This window comes from Anabrus simplex, chromosome 8, assembly GCF_040414725.1.
Source record: "Anabrus simplex isolate iqAnaSimp1 chromosome 8, ASM4041472v1, whole genome shotgun sequence".
Lineage (NCBI taxonomy): Eukaryota > Metazoa > Arthropoda > Insecta > Orthoptera > Tettigoniidae > Anabrus > Anabrus simplex.
The window spans coordinates 130363641-130387296 of record NC_090272.1 but is presented as its reverse complement, the minus strand read 5'-3'; the positions used below and the strand labels follow the sequence as shown (position 1 = coordinate 130387296).

The 23656-nt window shown below is 40.1% G+C and overlaps 1 protein-coding gene across 4 annotated transcripts in view; it reads right to left on the bottom strand.

Annotated features, from left to right (window-relative positions):
- LOC136878888 (gastrula zinc finger protein XlCGF26.1) overlaps window positions 1–23656 on the bottom strand; it is a 222971-nt gene that overhangs the window by 173684 nt on the left and 25631 nt on the right. For all 4 annotated transcript variants that reach the window (XM_067152466.2, XM_068228849.1, XM_068228850.1 and 1 more), the window contains exons 3-4: window positions 5312–5409; window positions 5088–5231 (exon numbers count right to left, since the gene is read on the bottom strand). In XM_067152466.2, the coding sequence (XP_067008567.2) occupies window positions 5088–5231; window positions 5312–5409 (242 nt within the window). The remainder of the gene's footprint in view (window positions 1–5087; window positions 5232–5311; window positions 5410–23656) is intronic.

Here is a 23656-nt window from a genome sequence, read left to right as displayed (position 1 = left end):
CGTGATCCAACAGGGTCCATATGCAAATAATTAATTAATTCATTATTATTATCTGCATTTCAATTGCATATTTTGTCATTAATATTTGTAAGCTAGGAGGTCTCCATATATGGTAGGTATCAGTAATTTGTTTTGTACAACAGCTGGGAAAACATTGCTATATTGAACTTGGAAACTTTGCACGAGTCATGTATGTATCCCAGTCTGATAAGATGAGCTGCTTGTTGTACTCGAAAAGTTCTATGACTCATGTGAAACACCCCAGAGTTTGTTTTTGTCTTGGGAGCAAGAAGAAGTTCATGGCGTGGTCTTGACTAGAGGATACACTCATGATTGGCTGGCCAGGATCAATCTAGGCGTATCATGTGAGAGGAAGGGGAATGCCGATGTCTATAAAGGTTGATCATGCGGCGGGAAACCACAAGCACTGTACGGAAAGGAAGTAGTGCTAACACACACGAGAGTGAAATTGGATAAACGGTACTGGAGTGACATGGCTGCACTATACTGGACTGGACTTAAAACGTTCATGGAACGTGGCTGAACTACAACTGTGGAGTGTTTACACATTGAGTATTGTATCATTTTGTGGCGGCCTGGTATTATATGTTGGTGAAAGCTATCTCAGACTTTCCATAATTTATGTTCAGGATCGACAAGCGTGTGTTGCTCAAGTGAATATATGTTTGAAACAAGTGTTAGACTCGGTGAACTCAGTATTATGAGGTACAGTATCTGTGTGATATTATAAGTGCCGATTATGAGAATCGGCAAGTCGTGCTGATACAGAGACAGTGAAGGGTTCTTAATCTACATATATGTACATTGTTCAACGGACTAACCGCAAATGGTAGCTTAGTTCTTGCTTTCGTCCTCCCACTGTTCTCTTTGTTGTTGTTGTAAATATGGAGTCTTCCAGTAATATTTTGTTTGTGTATTATAAGTGTATTTTGGTGTGTTGATGAGGTGCTCATGCACAGATTTTATTGAGAATATAGTTAGATATTTTAGAATCAGTGGAGTTATTGATGAACCTAGGTGCAGTTCCTACCTATTTAGTCGTTTTCAGAAGGTTAGGTAAGGCCTGAAGCAGATGTACCAGTACGCAGCTTTTATGTACACGCCCTGGAATATAAAGAATTATCATGCTTATCTAAATTCGAGGGATCCATTCTGGTGAACTCTGGCATCCATACTACGGACATTTCCATTAATCCTTGTTATTTATTCAGTCAGTTATTTTATTTTTATTATTATTATTATTATTATTATTATTATTATTATTATTATTACTACTATTATTAACGGTTAAGTTACAATTGGCGCCCAACGTGGGGCAATGATTATAGTTTATTAGTATTTTTGTGGTAATCATAAAAGTTACAGCATCATAGTGAAATTCTGAAACTTGTGTTTATACACAAAACCAGTGAAATCAGTTGATTTCTCAGTTTATGATCCAAATGCTTTTATATACGGAGAATCTTCAAAAATTCGTTAATGTTTATCGAGTGTGTTTATGTATTGTGCGTCAAAGTGTTCACATACAGATTTTTAAATTAGTGTACAAGTTATTGAGATGCTCCACACGGCTTTATTTCTAAAATGACAGTAACCGGGCGAGTAGGCTGTGCGGTTAGCAGCGCGCAGCTGTGAGCTCGCATCTGGGAGATAGTAGGTTCGAATCTCACTGTCGGCAGCCCTGAAGATGGTTTTCCGTGGCTTCCCATTTTCACGCCAAGCAAATGCTGGGCCTGTAACCGTAAGGCCACGGTCGCTTTCTTCCCATTCCTAGGCCTTTCCTGTCCCATCGTTGCCATAAGACCTATTTGTATCGATGCAATGCAAAAAAAAAAGTTCGTAAAACATGTGAGCATCATCTCGCCTATGTTGCCAGAGCTCTACTGCTGCGAAAACAGCTGATGAAACACGATCGTGGCATACCGCCCTCATAAAATGTAATACTGTACTCAGAAAAAAGCTAATGAAAACAAATTCCCAAAAACTAAACTTAATAACATCCAACACTAAAATGAGAATCCATTATAAAGAATAAAATTGAGTGAGGAAATAAACTAATAAAATAATAAAATAAAATAAGCTAAGGGATGGCACAAGGAGGATACACCTACAAAAGAAATACTCCATTGCATCTCTGAGTCATTTTCCTGCCATTTGTCTTGCCCGAACTACACTGAGACGTGTTATACACAGACGAACTAGATACACTCACCAACATATCAATATAAATAAAACTACAGCTACACTGAGCTATAAAACCTATAAATAACTACAGGCTATTAAACTAACTTATGCCATGCTAAACTTTAAACTACGCTATAGTAGAGAGATACAGACTAGAAATAACGACATAAAAACACAAATTACAAGGAAAAAATGCAAAAGATCGCAAACCATACAGAATTCTATACACGCCGAGCGTGGTAGCTTAATCACATGGTGAATGTACACAATACAGTTGGCAACTAGGTTCTGAGAACATATTCCATCGATATAAATCGATATGAATAGCAGCTTGAGATGGGTTAGATGTGTTTCCATATACAACCACCAGATAGAGGCAAAATTACCAAAAAAAAAAAATTTAGAAGCCGTAACATTCGGAGTATAAATGCAGTGTGACAGGCAATGCCTGTAGCCGATGTACCCATACAGTACCCATTGTACACACCCTGGAAGAGAAGAGATAATCATCAGGCTCAATCTAAATTCGAGGAATTAATTTAGGTAGACTCTGGTACCCAAATTAAAGACACTTCAGTTATTTATTTATTTATTTATTTATTTATTTATTTATTTATTTATTTATCTATTTATTTAGAGTATGGTTCATGGTGTGGGTTACTGTAATAACATCCTAGTTCATGAACCACGGGCAACGGCTGAGTGGCCTAGTAAGTGGTCGTGAGAGTAGGGATACCAGCTGCTATGGAATGGGGGTGGGCATCTCTGACATATTCTGAGTCATGGCCCTTCTTGTGCTCAGGCAGCTAGGACTTTACTATCCACTAGTGGTCCCTAACCCGTTAGAGGAGAGAGTCTCACTTGGACTATGTCTAAGTAAGGGTAGCATCCTGCTTCACAGAATTTTTACCGAGAACGCTCAGAACGTTTTAAGCGACCATCAGGACCTATGGGAGTAACGGAGTCCCATTCCCATTTGAAAGGCGAGCGACTATATGGAAACAACTTGGTGAACATAATGGAAAGCAGTTGGAAGCTATCATTATTAAGGGGGTTATGGTAAAAAGGAAGCAGAAAAGGCTGAATCAGCAAAGAGGATGTGCCTGGATGTGCTGGAAGTAATCAACATTCAGGTAAGGGGAGATAACGAGGAAGAGATAGATTATAAAGTGTACTTGACAGGTGTTAAAAACGGAAGAGCAGAGTGTGGAGTAGGGCTGTTCATCAGGAATACTAACGCACACAACATAGTTTATGTTAGGCAAGGAAATTAGTGAATGATGTAGGTAGATGTGGTGGTTCAAGGAATTAGGACAAGAAGTGTCTCAGTGTATTCACCATGTAAGGGTGCAGATGAGGATGCAGGTGACAAGTTTTATGACGATTGAATGACATCGTAGTCAGGGTCAACAGCATGGATAGGATACTGCTACAGGACGATTTGAATGTGGGAGATGGAAATAGGACTGAAGGATACAAAAGGGTGATTGGTAAATGTGAGGAAGATGTGGAAGCTAACAGGAATGGGAAGCATTTGCTGGACTTCTGTGCTAGTAAGGGTACAGAAGTTACGAATACATTCTTCAAGCACAAGGCTATTTCATCGCTACACATGGGAGGGTAGGGGCACCAGATCCATAATAGACTATACCTTAACAGACTTTGAATACAGGAAATGCACTTCAAGTGAATACACTAAAACCACAATGCACTCTGACAGGTAGACAAAAAGGTCACATACAACTAATTAGAAACCCTGTTAATCTAAAGCACACAACAGAACTTGTAATTTACAGAGTCAAAAACCTAGGGTCTTCTTACTGACACATAACTAAGTTGGCAAGAGCATAATGTCAGCAGGTGTTTTATTCCTTACATTCCATGAAAAACACATGACGATTATTGCCTTTGAATGTATGGAAATTAATAGTGCAGAGTTGTACAATGCCCATACTTGATTACTGTAATTTACACAATCATCTAAGCACATCTTTCTGCTAAACTTCAATAAGCTCATAATGCAAGAGTTCAAGTTACGCTTTATGTATTATTGTCCAATCATATCTGTTCTGCAGTCTTCAAATTAATTTGGTTATTTTTAACAGAGCATCAGAGTCTTCAATGACACCATGTTACAATGAAAATTGATCCTAAATATCCCAGAATACCTTGCCTCTCAATTCCACTACCTGTCAACTTCTACCAGATCACAAATGAGATCTATACCTGGCTCTGGACTAGGTATATGCTTTTATCAATCACCTGGTTACAGAAAGTCATTGGTTGTCTCTGGAACCTACATCTGAAATTCTCTACCTGCTGAAATTCGAAGCATGTCAAATTCAAATACATCATACTTAGAGCGGCACTGCAGAAAATGGATATTCAAAAGTACAGTGACTCGTAGTAGTGGAATAGGTGTGTATTAACAATTAAGCAGTAAATTACCATAGAATAGTTATTTTCAACCTACATTATATACTTAGCTTAAAGCTTGCTTTTTTTTTTTTCCCCTAGTGGCTTTACGTCGCACCAACACAGATAGATCTTATGGCGACGATGGGATACGAAAGGCCTAGGAATTGAAAGGAAGCGGCCATGGCCTTAAGTAAGGTACAGCCCCAGCATTTGCCTGGTGTGAAAATGGGAAACCACGGAACACCATCTTTAGGGCTGCCGACAGTGGAATTCGAACCCACTATCTCCCGGATGCTTAAAGCTTAAAGCCATCGGTTGTAAGTGCTCTGTAAGAACCTAACTGTAGGTTAAATTGTAAATAAAAAATTTGCAACTTTTTTAATGCAGGTGTGGTCATGCAAAACAGCAGGATTCATAGACCGAGTTCCAACATGTAAAATAAGACATTTAATAAATATCTATACCTCAACATGACAGGTCCTAAAATGTTCTAACAAATCCTGTTTCTGGGTAGCAGTGAAGGCACACACACGGCACTTGTAGCATGTCACCATCTCTGCAAATTCTTCCAAATTTTCCAATGTATTATCACTGGTTTGCTCAGAAATCTGAAAAGACCATAATTTATCTTAAATCATATGTGAAAATTTCAGAAACTAACTATAAGCAGTTGTTGAGAAGAACTAACCTCTGTCGTCTGCATGGAATCCAATACCACTGGAGGCTTAACAAAGGTTATTTCACTGCTGTCATTGATCTGAATCTCCGTTGAACCATCTGGCTGATCTGAAACAAAGTAATAATTTATTTCAATATTACACATTACACAGAAACATATCTACCTAAAAATAAACCAAAGAAATTATTTTTCTTCAATCAATTTTATCCTACATACAGTAACTATTATAATTTTAAATGCTACAATAGAGTATCCTGAAAGTAAATATCATCACAAATACTGTTGCTGCAACACTGCAATCATAACAACATTTCATAGGCAAAAGATGCCACATTGAAGATCTTCAGATAACAACAGTTCAATCATAACTATGTATGTCATTTGATAAGCAACAGACATCATACTTAAGACATTCAGAAAAAAAAAAGTGTAATTCCCATGGATGCCTTTCCTACTGACAGAGTAATCTTCGAAAGGCTAATTTTTACACCATACTCATTGCACCCATTTTCAAGTTCTAAGATATTACCATGCAGGCTTTTGGCACACTCTGCCATTAAGACCAAGTCGTCAGCTCAGGCCAGACTGCTTACTACATTTCCACCAAACTGAATCTCTCCCTGCCACTTTATACCTTTCAGCAGATGATCCATGTAAACTGTGCCAGGAGGTACACCTCAACTCTGCACATTCAAGAGAAGCGCCTTAAAGAACTCTATCAAACAAAACGTGAAACTGCTACTGCATGAAGTTGGGACATTAATCAGAAGACGTCACTACTGAATAACTAAGAAGTCTGTCATTTCTAAGTTTCCTAAACTGATTGGATTTGTTTTGTTTTTATGTACATCAAGAAGTTTGAACTTTTGTCCATAGATGTCTCTACAAAACTGAGGTCACGCACTCTGATGCAAAGTGGAATATTTTGTTATTGAAAGAAATTCTGTGTTTACAGGTATTCTTAAGTAAATTAACTTTAATTTTAAAAAAAATATATTTCAAGGTTTGCACCACTTCCTTCTCTTTCACTATCAAAGGGTAGGAAGGGTCCACCTATTCAATACTATTAGTTTGTATATTGTCTTATAAAACTGGGACTAGTTTCGACCCCATATATATTAGGTCATCTTCAGCCACACTCCAATTGGAAGACATAAGCAGCATATATAACCATTAATGATATAATCACTGATATGACACAATTTATTTTTTTTATTTTTTTTGCTTTACGTCGCACCGACACAGATAGGTCTTATGGCGACGATGGGACAGGGAAGGGCTAGGAGTGGGAAGGAAGCGGCTGTGGCCTTAATTAAGGTACAGCCCCAGCATTTGCCTGGTGTGAAAATGGGAAACCACGGAAAACCATTTTCAGGGCTGCCGATAGTGGGGTTCGAACCTACTATCTCCCGAATACTGAATACTGGCCACACTTAAGCGACTGCAGCTATAATTTATAATTTAAACTACTGATGAAATCTGAAATAACATATCCACACTTTAAACTAAATAACACATTTTTTTTTTAAAATGTTCTGGTTGATGGCAAACTATTTTGTCGTTTCTACGGCAGCTATCGTTTTTTTTGGTATCTTTTTCTGTATAAACACTGATATGATTTAAACCACTGATGAAGTCCGAAGAACATACCCACACTTTAAACTAAATAACACATCAAGAATGTTGTGGTTGATGGCGAACTATTTTGTCGTTTCTACAACAGCCATTGTTTTTGACTTGATCTGGGAGATGGTATCCTTTTCTGTGTAGACGAGCAACTTGATTGATATTCATGTTTGTTCATAGTAATATGGGTCAAGACTTATGTAGCTTATTAATAAGGAAAACCTATTCAAAGTACGAATGTTCCCCTTAAAGCTCAAGTTCCCCTTCAATTTATCGTGAGGTAACTACAATTTTGTAACTGTTTCTCTTTTCCATAAAGCATTAAATTAACCTTCATTCGAGTCCCCACAGTAGCTTGTGGGATTAGCCCCTGTATCATCGGGCCGAGAGCCCAAATAGAGTTTTATACTCAATTTTCCAGGAGCGCAAGTGTACGCCTCCATTCAGTTTGTGATATTAATTTAACCTGTTCTTTTTCCACGAAAGCCAAGTAGATTGGGTAACAGATACCCCTGTGTAAAAATTTTAAATTGTAAATTGTGCCTAGAGAGGCCAGAGATTGTAAGGTTTTGTGTAATGTTGCCTTAAGCGGGCTGTAAGAAATTGGTTAATGTTGGAGAGCATGTAAGCTCCTTTCTAAGTTTACTGTAATGTTGAGGGGTGCCTTTGGAAGGCCATAAATTATTACTCTTGGAGCCAAGTGCTCGTGAACACTGTGTATTGGGAAATATCTCTCCTTATCTGACTAACGCAACATTTGTGAATGGCAAAATTAGAACTTGAAGGTAAAGGCTTGTAAATTACCTATCCTTGGGTTTTTGATTTTATATCTCTATTGCTATTTTGTACCTGATTACCAGTCCCTGAAAAAATTGTTAAGTTTGAGATTCTGAAAGAAATATAACCTTATTTTTAAAGTTTAATTTAATCTTTGATATAGTAGATACACCCATTCCACCCAGCACCTTCTTTCACCTCTTTCTGCTCCACGGAAACACCGCAACAAGTGGTAGCAGAGCGTGGTTGAATGGGTCTAGATTACGCCCTTTTGACGGCTAAAAGTAGGATCGGTTTCGAACTCTAAGAAATTTCTCGATCGCTGGGAATTTTTCCAGATTATTAACTTTTCTGTCAACATGGCTGGCCCTCGCGGAGTCCTCGCTCCTGGGTACTTGCGCAAAGAGGAATTGATCAATGAACTCCTCATTACAAAGGTCCAATCTGGAGGCATGGTTATGGTAGATATTGCCAAACTTAAAGAATACTTAGAATTGCCTATTTGTATCCCAGTCTTTGGGGAAAAAGAAACTGATGAGGCTCTATCCACTATCACTGACAATACCAACGAGATAGCATCTGTACGGTAGTGAGTTTTTTTGAAGTACGCAATCCATCTGCTAATCAACTTAAGAGAGTACAGGCTAGACTGTTTCATTTTTATAACAGGGCTAGGGACCTATTGTCTCTCAAATTAAAAGATGACCATGCTAAGGAGACGAGTAATCTGGTTGAACATCTATCAGATATGTCAAATAGAGTTAGTCAATTGTTGACTGGGGCAGCTGCTCCCAAAACCGACCCAGTCCTTTGATAAACTTGCCTACTGAGGAGGATTTGTGTAAAGCTGTAGAAAATACGAAATCTGTGGCCACTCAACAAACTTCGGCCCCATTGGAAACTGAGTCTGATCATCCTAGACAAATTCCACCTTTCTTTTTGAATAATGCTGTGTTAGAGACCTCTCAACCTTCTATGCAATCACCAATTATGTCATTCGGTTTCATTAGTTTGCCTCATCCACTGGCTATGTCGCTGAAGGGCATTTCAAAATTTTCAGTCAACTCTACTAATGAAGTAATTTATTTCCTAAGGTTCTTAGTTGGATTTCAAGATCACGCCCTAGTGTTTTCTCTCTCTCATTCTCAAATACTTCAAATTATATATCCATATTCCGTAGGTGTCCTATCCGACAAAACAGTTAAAGCCATCGCCAATCGATCATCCATAGAAGACTTCTATGCCCACCTCTTGGCAAACTTCATTCCGGCTAGAGCAATGTCATCTTTGATACAAAAGTTTTATTTCAGAGTGCAGCGATTGGATGAGAATCACTCAGACTCCATCCAAGACATGAAATTCTACACCAGGTTGTTCGCACTCCATTTTTCTGAAGACCAAATAGTGCAAACTATTGTCGAAGGTATCACTCCGCCCTATAGGTCTTACCTATGTTTCACGTCTCGTCCTCAAACCTTTTCAGAGTTAGAGGCTATGGCCATTTCAGCCGAAGGAGTAAGGTATGCCGACACCTTACGAGTCGCTAAGAAGCCCCCTCCGTCGTCTAATAGTTCTCGGCCTCCAACTCGCCAAACATTCACCACCCGCAAGTGTTATGCTTGTGGTTCAACAGAACATCTGCACAATAAATGCCCACTGATAAAATCGAGTGGGGACAAAGAATAGAGCAGGGTCACCTCAAGGTTGTTTTAAATGTGGCTCGTTTACTCACCTCCCCAAGACTTGCACTAATGTCAATAGCAACCCCTCCTGCTCCACTTCTGGTGCAACCTCCGATAATAGGAAGTGACTAGTGTCATTGGCTGAGTCAGTATGTTCACCTTCCCGAGGCTCAGCCCCTGTTGAACCCAGTAAAAGTAAGGGTAATGTTGCCTCTAATTTATCATTTGAGCCCCAGAGAATGCCACAGAATAGCGGCAAAGACCCCGGCACTTGTGCCATTTCTTAGAATTGAAATAAATACTGAACCCATCACCACTCTATTAGACTCAGGGAGTGTGTGTTCTGTAATTTCGGAAGAATGGTACTCTAAATTAAAAACCGTTTGTAAGTTTCAGGACTATTGTTCCTCTTCTATTAAATATGTTTCGGCTAACTCTTCTGCATTAGAAATTTTAGATTTCAGTTTTGCTAAAATTCGTATTTCAAAATTTACCTGGAGAATAAAATTGTTCATTGCTAAACACTTGCCAGGCCCTGTAATATTGGGGGCTGCTTTCATATCTTCTTCTGGTCCGGTGCTCAACATTCAGAGTAAGTCGTGCATCTTCAAATCTGTTAATAATTGTAAGATTCCTCTTTTATAAAGTAATTCTGTATCATGTTCTTCTGTTTCAGCTACCCAGGATGAGATGATGTTAGATCTTAGACATCTACCTGAGGAGCAGGCTGAAAGTATTCGTAAATTGTGTCAGTCCTTTCCTGATGTATTTTCTGATACTCTTGGTGTTACTGACCTTATCGAATACAAGATTGAGATTACGGATTCGATTCCAGTTACATTTCTGCCTTATAGACTATCTCCACCAAAATTAAAGGCTCTTGAAATCATCGATCAGATGCTAAAGGATGGTATAATTCGACCTTCTAAGTCGGCGTATTCATCGCCCGTTTTTCTTGTGCCGAAAGTTCAAGGTGGATTCAAGCCTGTGATTGATTATAGGGCTTTGAACCATAAGGTGGTGTTACAATCTGTGCCCCTTCCTGATCTTCACTCTTGTTTTTCATGGTTTCGGAAAGCCAAGTTCTTTACCATTCTTGACCTTAATCAGGTGTACAACCAGATACCTCTAGCTGAAGAATCGAAACATCTAACCACTTTTGCCACGGATTGGAACTTGTATGAGTACAACCGTGTACTTTCGGGCTCCCCACGGGTGCAGCTGTATTTACTAGATAGGGTCTTCTCGGACATCAAATTTGAATACTTGTATCACTACCTTGATGATGTCGTATGTTCTGAGACCTTTGAAGAACACCTAGATCATTTGAGGGAAGTACTCAATCGCCTTCGTAAGGCTGGGTTGACTGTCAAATTATCTACGGTAGCTTTTGCTAAACCTTCCATGCCGTTCTTAGGGCATATTGTGTCGCCCAATGGTGTTTCCATTGATCATTCCAGAGCACAGGCCATCCGTGATTTCAAACCTCCTAAGGACATCAAAGCATTGCAAGGTTTATAGGCATGGTAAATTTCTTCAGGAAATTTATTCCTAACTTTGCCAACAGAGCGGCGCCCTTGAACTTACTACGTAGGAAAGGTGTCAAATTTGAATGGGGACCATCTCAGCAAGCCGCTTTTGAAGATCTGAAATTAGCTCTTTGTAACGCCCCTGTATTAGCTATGCCAGATTTCTCAAAGAAATTCACTATCCAAACAGTCGCCTCGTCATCGGCGGTTGCTGCTGTCCTTCTTCAGGAAACTGAACTTGGAAGGCGACCTATTGTCTATGCCTCTAGGACGTTATCGGCTCAAGAGGCCAAATATTCCATCTATGAACTCGAGGGTCTGGCAGGTTTGTTTGCACTAGAGAAGTTCCACCTCTATCAGGAGCATGTCAAATTCGACCTAGAAATGGATAACCAAGCCTTAAGTTGGGTATTAGCTAGGCCTCGTCGTTCTGGTCGTATAGCCCACTGGGCCATCAGGATTTCTGCTTTCCAATTTGATGTGTGGTATATGAGAGGATCTGCAAATGTTGTTGCGGATGGACTAAGCCACATGTTTTCTCATGAAGTGGAGACGACTGAACTGGAAGATAGTTCTTCTCTTCCCATGTCCATGTCCATACCTTCCTGTATTAATGCTATTCTAGCCGATGCCCCTATGTTATGTTGGGATATTGAAAAATATCAATGTGAAGATCCTGTGCTGGCTCCTATTATGGAAATCCTTTCTTCTGGGGAACATGTCGTCCCTTATGTGTTGAGAAACGGGGTTTTGTGTTGCCCATCGAGGCACGATCAAAAGATGAAAATAGTAGTTCCAGCTGTGTTTGTACCTAAGATCTTCAAGTACTATCATTAAACCCCATTAGGGGGGGCATTTAGGCATCTTCAAAACTCTGGAAAAGATCCGAGATATGTTTATTTGTTAAGCTATGGACGGTGAAATTTGAGAATTGGTAAAAGCTTGTAAATCTTGCTTGATTAGTAAGCCCACCTTGTCCACTAAGCTAGGGCTCTTATAATCGCATCAAGCGTCGCGCCCCACGGAACGTTTATATATAGACTACGTCGGACCTTTCCCACAATCAAAGGGGAACGCAAATAAATTTATTCTGGTGTGTATAGATGGCTTCATTAGATTTTCTTGGTTATTTCCGACTAACCTGGCAACCGCTCAGTCTACTATTTCTTGTTTGAATACCATATTCACTTCGTTTGGCCCCTGTCAATATATAGTTTCTGATAACGCTAAGGCATTCACCTCTAACTTATTCTGTAAATTTTGTTTTGGCCTGTCTATCTCACACGTAACTACTTCAGCTTATTACCCTCAACCGTCTCTGGCCGAGCGGGTCAATCGTAATCTACGTTCTGCCTTAATTGCATTCCATCATGAAGACCATTCCCAAGTGGGATACGTCCCTGCATTGGTTAGCATTCGCTCTAAATTCAGCGGTTCATGAGTCCCACAAGTTCACTTGAGCATCTCTCATGTTTATATTTGTTCCTAACATGCCGCTCTCTAATCTTTGGTCACTTAATGATATCTTACCAGAGACAGTAGATCCCGATAATATTAGAGATCTATGGAAGAAGGCTGAAGTCAATCTTAAGGCTTCCCATCAAAAGGTTAGAGAAAGGTATGTACGTGGATGGAGGCGCACCAATTGAAAAGTCAGAGATTAAGTCATGGTTAAAAATTTTCTTCCTGCGGGCAAGCTTGCCCCCAGATTCCATGGGTCGTGCCTTATTTTAGATTTTCTAACACTGGTTACATAATTGGTCAGTAACCCAGCCATATTTAGGGCTCACCTCTCTCAGGTGAAACCTGTGCAAATTCAGGGTTGGTTTTAATACACCACTAAACATTGGCAGGAGTCGAAGGTTATCTTTCTTTATAAGAAGTGTCGTTCTGCTTAAAAAGTAAGTAATTTAATAAGGTGGCCTTCTGCCCCTATTATAATAAGTGGGTACTGTATTCACAATTGTAAAACCTTTCCCCTCTTAGAAATTTCCTGTTAACTAGTACCTGGTGGCCATAACCTAGCCCTCGTCTCCGTAATCCTCGCATGGCTGACACACACTATCCATCAACGCCACCCGCCCCCCTGCCTCCAACAAATAAAAGTTGTACTCACATGCTCCAGCAAAACACCTCTGTCGCCCAGACGTTTCAGTACCCCCCCTCAGCCGTCGGCGGCCGTGTCTAAACATCTGGCGAGCGATACCGGAGTGGGGAATGGGCCCACTCCAATCTAGTGAAGACTCTTTCTGAACGGTGCGCTGGAGCTCCATCTTTCCGGCAAGGGCTGAGGTGCGGTAACTCTACCACCAACCCATCTGGGGACTGATCATGTACATCTAATCTGCGGCAACCATCACCACGACTACCCCTCTCACAGTAGCGGGAGAGGTGTATCTGAGGGTATTTGGGGGGTCCGGACGACCGTACCTGGGTATCAGCAGCGGCGGCAGGTCTTGCCGTCAAACTTAATCGGCACATAATTAACTTCTACGATCACAAGAAGACTTTAAATATGGTTTTCCAAATTAATTTTCTAACAAAGACCTTTAGCAGAATATCTTTCATCATCGACAAAAATTTTCTTCTTTCAAATTTCTTCTGTGTCATCCCCAGAAAGGACCTTGGGGGGGGAGGTCTGTACCAGGAGGTACAGCTCAACTCTGAACATTCATAAGAAGCGCCTTAAAGAACTCTATGTAGCAAACAAAACGTGAAACTGCTACTGCATGAAGTTGGGACATTAATCAGAAGATGTCGCTACTAAATAACTGAGAGGTTTGTCATTTCTAAGTTTCCTAAACTGACTGGATTTGTTTTGTTTTGATGTACATCAAGAAGTTTGAACTTTTGTCCATAGATGTTTATTTATTTATTTATTCACGAAGCACAAGATACAGCTACACTGAGCAAATTTCACTTGCACTGTCAAAAGACTATTTAACAAACTTAAACTTTCATAATAAAACATAAGAAACATAACAAAATATAACAAGATCAGGTACACAGCCTACTAATAAAAATGTCCAAATCGAAAACCATGAGAATGTCCATGTTCATAGCCAAGTCGTCGTGGGTCAAGATGGCGGTATAATCCCTTCACATCAACTTATCTTTAAGATTCTATTTACACACCTCTCGAATACACTTTTATTTGATGCTATATCAAGCTCTTGTCTCCTATTAATATTGTTAAAGAGTGTTGGGAGGCGGATTAGGAAAGATCGTTGAAGTATTGAGTGCTGAGTGCGGGGAATGTGGAGAAGGTCACGCACTCTGGTGCAAAGTGGAATAATTTGTTATTAAAAAAAATTTGTGTTTATAGGTTTTCTCAAGTAAATTAACTTTAATTTTTTTAAAAATACATTTCAAGGTTTGAAACACTTCCTTCTCTTCCTGCCAGCTTTGGTGTCTGGCCAATCAAAATTTTTCTGTAATTATTTTTCAGCCTATCACATGCTTCTTGTTGGTTGTTGGGAATAACTTTTGATTCTGCCAATAAAATTGAGAGGGTGTGTCCAGATTAGTCCAAAACCATCTAGAACCATCCCCTCGCGTATATAAGCTGTGGTCTTTCTGACTTCCTTGTCTTTGGATCACCGAATTTCTGAGTGTGTGTGTGTGTGTCAAGTCAGGAGGCGGGGCACCTCATTCTTCACCAGGCATTTCAACCGAGGTGGCCAACTATCTTATTTTTCTGTAGCTACCTCCGCATGCTTACACGAGGGGAAGGTTGTAATTTCTAACTATGTAACCTCCAGTTTGTTAAAATGTAAACCCTCTTTCGGCTAATGTAAAATTTCATAAAGTCTTTAACTGTAAATCGGTGATAGTGTGTGTGTATTGAAAGGTGGATCCTAACCTATAATATTGTACATCTTATTGTGTGTTACAGTCTCGAGTTCAACTTGAATTTATCGTGAGGTAACTACAATTTTGTAACTGTTTCTCTTTTCCACAAAGCATTACATTAACCTTCATTCAAGTCCCCTCAGTAGCTTGAGATTAGCCCCTGTATCATCGGGCCGAGAGTCCAATTAGAGTTTTATACTAAATTTTCCAGGAGCACAAGTGTACGCCTCCATTCAGTTTGTGTTTGGGATATTAATTTAACCCGTTCTTTTTCCACGAAGGCCCGGTAGGTTGGGTGATAGATACCCCAGTGTAAAAATTTTAAATTGTAAATTGTGCCTAGAGAGGCCAGAGATTGTAAGGTTTTGTTGCCTTAAGCGGGCTGTAAGAAATTGGTTAATGTTGGAGAGCATGTAAGCTCTTTTCTAAGTTTACTGTAATATTGAGGGGTGCCTTTGGAAGGCCATAAATTATTACTTTTGGAGCCAAGTGCTCGTGAACACTGTGTATTGGGAGATATCTCTCATCTGACTAACGCAATATTTGTGAGTGGTAAAATTGGAGCTTGAAGCTCAAGACTTTTAAATTAACTATCCTTGGGTTTTCGATTTTAAATCTCTATTGCTATTTTGTACCTGAATAGGAGTCCCTGAAAAAACCGTTTGTTAAGTTTGATATTCTGAAAGAAATACAACCTTATTTTTAAAGTTTAATTTAATCTTTGATATAGTAGATACACCCATTCCACCCAGCACCTTCTTTCACCTCTTTCTGCTCCACGGAAATGCCGTAACAAACTATTAACAACAAAGAAGAAAGATTATAGCCTTGTCTAATCCCAGTAAGAACCCTGAACCAAGAAATCATTCTACCTCAATTCTCACTGAAGCCCAATTGTCAATATAAATGCCTTTGATTGATTTTAATACTCTACCCTTAATCCCATAGCCCCAAGTATGGCGAACATCTTTTCGCTTGGTACCCTGCCATAAGCTTTCTCTAGATCCATGAAACAAACTTAACTGTCCATTCCTCTCGTAGCATTTTTCAATTACCTGGCAGATACTAAAAATCAGATCCTGACAGCCCTTCTGTGGTCTGAAACCACACTGGTTTCATCCAACTTCCTCTCAACCGCTGATCGCACCCTCCCTTCCAAGATGCCAGTGAATACTTTACCTTGCTTAGAGATAGGTGCACTTACAGCCTTTGTCCAATCTAAAGGTAACTTACCATAACTCCAAGCTAATACTATTCTATGAAGCCATTTCACCTCTGCCTTCCCACTATACTTCACCATTTCTGGTCTAATCTCATCTATTTCTACTGCTTTATGACAATGGAGTTTATTTACAATCTTTCTACTTCATCAAGTATAATTTCACCAAACTCAATGTCCTCCTTTCTACGAGCTAAGTTGTTCACGATGTCACCAGGAAGATTTCCTTTTCCGTTGAGAAGATTTTCGAAGTATTCCTTCGCTGGGATCTATTAGGAGTTCACCTGAATTACCCTAGACACTATTCATTTCCTTTTTCCCCCCTCCCTTCCTAAATTTTTTTATTATTGTTCACAAAGTTTTCCCAGCTGCTTGACCTAGTTTTTCCAGGTTATTACCAAAATCTTCCCAAGACTTCTGTTTGGATTCAACAACTATTTGTTTTGCTCTCTTTCTTTTATCTACGTACAATTCCCTGTCTACATCAGCCCTTGTTTAGAGCCAGTTCTGATAGCCTTCTTTTTACATTTAAAGGCTGCACTACATCATTCCACAAAAATGTTTGTTTTTTCCTATCTTTACACAGAGTTGTTCCTAAGCATTCCCTTGCTGTTTCTACTACAGCATCCCTGTATGCCACTCATTCTCTTTCTATATCCTGAACCTGCTTACTGTCCTGTTCAGAATTCTCACTAATCATATCCATGCACTTCTACCTAATTTCGTCGTCCCGGAAGATTTTCTTCCCTTGTTCATTTGCAGATAGATTTAACTTTCTCTATCTAAGGTCTAGGGATACTTAGTTGATTACAGATCAGATAGTGGTCTATCATCATCATCATCATCATTTCCCTTTATCCAGCTGTAGCCGGGTAGGGGCAAATATGGTTCCTCTCCACTTTCTTCGGTCTTTCCACCACTCCTCCTCCAACACTGTGTCCCAGTCCAGGTTTCTTTCTATAATGCTGCGTTGGATGGTATCCTTCCATCTCAATCGTGGTCGTCCACGGCCTCTCCTTCCTTGGATTTGCATTTCCATCACCTATTTTGACATTCTTTCGTCGCTTATTCGCTTTATGTGCCCAAACCATCTTAGTCGGCTCTTCTCTATTCTATCATTCATTTTTTCCACTCCAATTTCTTCCTGGATTTTCTCATTCCTTATTTTGTCTCTTCTACTCTTCTGTATCATACTCCTCAAGAATTTCATTTCGGCTGCCTGTATTCGACTCTCATCCTTCTTTGTCATTGTCCAAGTTTCTGCTCCGTAAGTTGTTATGGGTATGCAATACATCTTGTACATAGTATCCTTTGCTTCCATTGGCACATCTTTGTCCCATAACATATTTCTTACACTATGATAGAAACAACTTCCAGCTTGAATCCTTTTACTAATCTCAGCATCCAGTCGAGCATTCTCCACTAATTCACTCCCCAGGTATTTAAACGTTTCCACTACTTCCAGGGGCTTGTCTGCAAGTCTAATCTGTCCTTTCCCTTCTTTCTCCCCTCTAGTCATAACAAGAGTTTTACTCTTTTCTACACTTATTTTCAATCCACATTCTTCAATCTTCCCATTCACCACATTTAACTGTTCTTGAACCTTCTTGTCGTCTTCTCCCCAAATCACAATATCATCTGCAAATAACATCATGTTCATTTCTCTTCCTCCATATGCTGCTTTTGCCGTTCTCATGATGTCATCCATTACTATTGTAAACAGGATTGGTGATAGAACACTTCCCTGTCTCAGCCCACGAGTTATTTTGAACCAACTTGTCCTGCCAACTTGTGTTTGCACGCAACTACAACATTCCTTGTACATTGCCATGATCATTTTTATTAATCCCTGTCCAATTCCTTTTTGCACCAACTGTCCCAAACTATAGTCCTAGGGACACTGTCATATGCCTTTTCAATATCAATGAATGTCATCACCATATCATTTCCGTACTCCCAATGCTTTTCCATTAATTATCTCATAATGAAAATGGGCTCTATTGTTGACCTTCCACTTCTGAAACCAAACTGATTTTCCTGTATCTGCTTCTCAACCCTCAACCTTATTCTACTTTCCAGTATCCTTTCCATTATCTTAGCAACATGGGATATTAGAGTAATTCCCCTTGTAGTTCTTCAAAACTTTCTTATCACCTTTCTTGAAAATTGGGATGATTATTCCTTTTTGCCAATCCTCAGGGACCTCCTTATTCTCCCAGACATTCCTGAGAACCTGATATGTCCACTGCAGGCCTACAGCTCCAGCTGCCTTTATCACCTCCACTGAAATTTCATCTATTCCAGCAGTTTTTCCATTCTTCATCTTTCTTACTGCCATTTCAATTTCATTCATTGTAATTTCTTTATCCATTTCCTCGTCAACTAATTGCCTTTCCCGGTCGTCCATTGAATGACTGTCATCCGTTCTTATGTTCAGCAGCTTCTGAAAATACTCTCTCCATCTATTTCTTATTTCTTCTGGCTTTGTTAAAATTATGCCACCTTCATCCTTCACAAATCTGGTGTTTACTTGATCTCTCTTTTTGTTTCTTAAGATACCATACAGTAATTTCTTGCTGCCCGGGGTATCATCTCTCAATGTCTGTGTGAATAAGGTCCAGCTTTTCCTCTTTTCTTCCTCCACTACTTTCTTGGCCAAATTCTTTGCCTCCACATATTTTCTTCTACTTTCTTCAGTCTTAGATGTTTTCCATGCTTTCCATGCCATTTTCTCTTCCTTCACTTTAATCTTTACCCTATCATTCCACCAGTGTGTTTCTTTGTCTTTCACATTTCCTGATGTTCTACCACACACCTTTTCTGCACATCCAACCAGTGCTTCCTTAAATCTTTTCCATTCCTCTTCAACATTCCCCACCTCTGTCCTGGGTACCAAGGGTATTATTTCCCTTTGAAATTCTTCTTGTATGCTTTTCTCCTTCAACTTCCATACTTTAATTCTTTTCTCTCTTCTTAATTGGGGTTTTTCAATCTTTCCAACTTTCAATTTTCCTATCACAACTCTATGATCTCCACCAAAGGCTTCTTCAGGCATGGCTGTTACATCTACAAGGTTCTTCCGGTGTTCTTTCTCTATGATTATATAATTAATCATGGTCTTTGTCCGCCTGTCTCCCCAGCCATACCTTGTAATCTTCTGACTGTTCTTCCTAAACCAGGTGTTTCCAACAATCATTTGATTCCTCAGGCAAAAATCCACCAGCAACTCACCTTCTGGATTTACATTTCCATATCCAAAGGGCCCTACAACATCTTCCTTTCCTTGTCTTTCCATTCCAACTTGTGCATTTAGATCTCCTATCAATAGTAGTTCCTTATCTTCTGTCTCTCCACTTCCTCTAAGAAGTCCTCTAGATGTTCATCTATGCAAGCAGTTTGTGGGGCATACAACTGAAATAGATCTTTCACGCCATTTTCAAGCTGGAGTCTCATCATCATCATCATCATCATATCGCTGATGTACTTTGTATATTCCAGATATTCTTGGATTTCTCTTCTAAGTATGATGGCCACTCCATTTTTTGCTTCAGGTCCTCCGCTGTAATACAGCCTGTATCCTTCTCTCAGAGGGATCTCCCCTGTACCCCTCTTCTTGGTCTCGCACAGTCCAAGTATGGCTATATCTTTTTCTATCATGAAGTCAACCAGTTCTTCTGTCTTTCCCGTCAGTGTCAGTACATTAACTGTTGCAATTTTGATGTAGTTTGGTGCTGGTTGCCCATTTTTCACAGTTCCCCCAGCACCTGAAGAGCTGTGCGTCGCTTTTAGCAGGGGACGCCCTAACCTTTTCCGAGGCACCATATCTGCTTTGTCCATATAGGCTATTGTTACGATGGGCTCGCCACACCCAAAGGCATTTTATACCTACTGCCAGGTTCAAAATTAGGCCGCCCCTAACATGGAGACAGACGCCTTTTGTAGCCGCTCCTCTGGAGTACAGACGCTACGGGTATGCCCCTTCCGCCATCTCCGCCATACCGAAGTCCACCTTCTCCGCCGTAGATGCCGTTGAGGTCTTCACTCGTAACCCTGAGCTGGGACCCATACCAGATGTTACACACCGGGTCAGTGTGCTCTGGGACTCGCATAGGCAGGGGCGCCACTCCCTGGGTAGGGCTGCCTCCGAAGAGGGTCCCTACCTGCTACCTAATAGTGGTCTGTATCATCGAAAAATCGCCGGAAAACCTGTACACTCCTCACAGATTTCCTGAATTTTCAACTTCATCCTCATCTGCACACTCACATAGTGATTACACTAAGACAATTCTCGTCCTAATTTCTCCAACATAACAGAAACTATGTTGCGTGCAATAGTATTCCCGATGAACAGCCCTACCCCACACTCTGCCCTTCCCTTTTAACACCTGTTATAATCTCCTATCTCTTCCTAGTTATCTCGCCTTACATGAATGTCATTTACTCCTAGCACATCTAGATGAATCCTCTTTGCTGACTCACCCAGTTTTACTTTCTTTCTTCCACAAGTCCCATTAATATTGATAGCTCACCATCAAATTGGATTCCATTCGCCAAGTTGTTTCCAAGGCGTTCATTGCCTGTCAAATGGTAGTGAGACCGTTACTTCCATAGGTCCAAAGCTTGCTTAAAATGTTCTGAGCTCGGTAAATTCTGTGAAGCAGGATGCTAAACCACCTTATACATAGTCCAAATGAGGATCTTGCCTCTAACGGGTTAGGGTCCACAGTGGATTGTATAGTCATAGCCACCTGAGCACAAGGAGAGCCATGACTCAGAATATGTCCGAGATGCCTACTTCCATTCCGTAGCAACTGGTATCCTGACTCTCAGGACCACTTAGTAGGCCACTCAGCCGCTGCCCATGGTTCATGAACTAGTTAACACTTTCACCTGGGTTTTTCTTCTTTTTAACCCACTGGAATAAGATCTTTTTGTTTCCGGTTGTATCTTCTTGCAGAGATTCAGTGAATTTTTGCCAGCATTTCTTTTTCATAGAGTTGTGATAGAAAAATTGAGAGAGGGAAAGACTGAAAAAAAAAACAACAAGAAAAGAGAAAAGAAAGTATGGAAGTTGAAGGAGAAAAGCATACAAGAAGAATTTCAAAGGGAAATAACACCCTTGGTACCCAGGACAGAGGTGGGAAATGTTGAAGATAAGTGGAAAATATTTAAGGAAGCACTGGTTGGATGTGCAGAAAATTTATGTGGGAGAACATCAGGAAATGTTAAAGACAAAGAGACACACTGGTGGAATGATAGGGTAAAGATTAAAGTGAAGGAAAAGAAAATGGCATGGAAAGAATGGAAAACATCTAAGACTGAAGAAAGTAGAAGAAAATATGTGGAGGCAAAGAATTTGGCAAAGAAAGTAGTGGAGGAAGAAAAGAGGAAAAGCTGGACCTTATTCACACAGACATTGAGAGATGGTATACAGGGCAGCAAGAAATTATTGTATGGTATCTTAAGAAACAAAAAGAGAGATCAAGTAAACACCAGATTTGTGAAGGATGAAGGTGGCATAATATTAACAAAGCCAGAAGAAATAAGAAATAGATGGAGAGAGTATTTTCAAAAGTTGCTGAACATAAGAACTGATGACAGTCATTCAACGGGAGACCAGGAAAGGCAATTAGTTGCTGAAGAAATGGATAAGGAAATTACAATGAATGAAATTGAAATGGCAGTAAGAAAGATGAAGAATGGAAAAACTGCTGGATTAGATGATAAAAGGCAGGTGGAGCTGTAGGCCTGCAATGGGCATACCAGGTTCTCAGGAATGTATGGGAGAATAAGGAGGTCCCTGAGGATTGGCTAAAACGAATAATCATCCCAATTTTCAAGAAAGGTGATGAGAAAGTTTTGAAGAACTACAGCAAAATTACTCTAATATCCTATGTTGCTAAGATAATGGAGAGGATACTGGAAAGTAGAATAAGGCTGAGGGTTGAGAATCAGATACAGGAAAATCAGTTTGGTTTCAGAAGTGGAAGGTCAACAATAGAGCCCATTTTCATTATGAGTCAACTAATGGAAAAGCAGTGGGAGTATGGGAATGATATGGTGATGACATTCATTGACATTGAAGAGGCATATGACAGGGTCCCTAGGACTATAGTTTGGGACAGTCTGGTGCAAAAAGGAATTGGACAGGGATTAATAAAAATGATCATGGCAATGTACAAGGAATGTTGTAGTTGCATGCAAACACAAGTTGGCAGGACAAGTTGGTTCAAAATAACTAGTGAGCTGAGACAGGGAAGTGTTCTATCACCAATCCTGTTTACAACACGAATGGATGACATCATGAGAACAGCAAAAGCAGCATATGGAGGAAGAGAAATTAACATGTTATTTGCAGATGATATTATGATTTGGGGAGAGGACAGGAAGGTTCAAGAACAGTTGGATGTGGTGAATGGGAAGATCGAAGAATGTGGATTGAAAATAAGTGTAGAAAAGAGTAAAACTCTTGTTATGGCTAGAGGGGAGAAAGAAGGGAAAGGACAGATTAGACTTGCAGACAAGCCCCTGGAAGTAGTGGAAACGTTCAAATATCTGGGGAGTGAATTAATGGAGAATGCTCGACTGGATGCTGAGATTAGTATGAGGATTCAAGCTGGAGTTGTTTCTACCACAGTGCAAGAAACATGTTATGGGACAAAGATGTGCCAATGGAAGCAAAGGAAACTATGTACAAGATGTATTACGTACCCATAACAACTTACGGAGCAGAAACTTGGACAATGACAAAGAAGGATGAGAGTCGAATACAGGCAGGCGAAATGAAGTTCTTGAGGAGTGTGATACAGAAGAGTCGAAGAGACAAAATAAGGAATGAGAAAATCCAGGAAGAAATTGGAGTGGAAAAAATGAATGACAGAATAGAGAAGAGCCAACTAAAATGATTTGGGCACATAAAGCGAACGAGTGACGAAAGAATGCCAAAAAAGGTGATGGAAATGCAAATGCAAGGAAGGAGAGGCCATGGACGACCACGACTGAGATGGAAGGATACAATCCAATGCAGTATTATGGAAAGATGCCTAGAAAGGAAGGACCGAAGAAAGTGGAGAGGAACCATATTTGCCCCTAACCGGCTACAGCTGGATAAAGGGAATGATGAGAGAAATAAATGAAATTATATATTTATTAGAGCCAATACTACAAAACCTGCACAGGTCATCTGGCGGCGAGAAATAACTCTACCCCATAAGAGGACCAACGGCTTCGAGCGAAAGAGTTCTCTTAGGTACAGTTATGGTCCCTTCATAGGAAATGACACTGGAACCCATCAAGCAGAGTTTGTCCCCAGGTAGGGGTAGCTGCAGAAGGTGACCATACTCCATATTAGGAGTGGTCTAATCACCAACTGGTAGCAGCTCTAAAATGCCTTTGGGAGTGGCGAACCCACTGCAATAAAAGCCTTAAAAGAAAGCAGACAGGGTGAAGCCTCTGAAAATGCTAGGGCGTTCCCTGCAGGCAATGCACAGTTCTTCAGGTACTGGAGGAGCTGAGAGAAGTGGGCGTCTAAGATCACAATATATCCAAATTGGAACAGTCAACAACTTAACCGTGATAGAAAAGACTGAAGAGCTGATAAGATTTCAAGAAAGAGAAGGACATAAGACATCCTTGTTTGGTGAAAGAAAATGGAGTAGAAGGGGGAAAA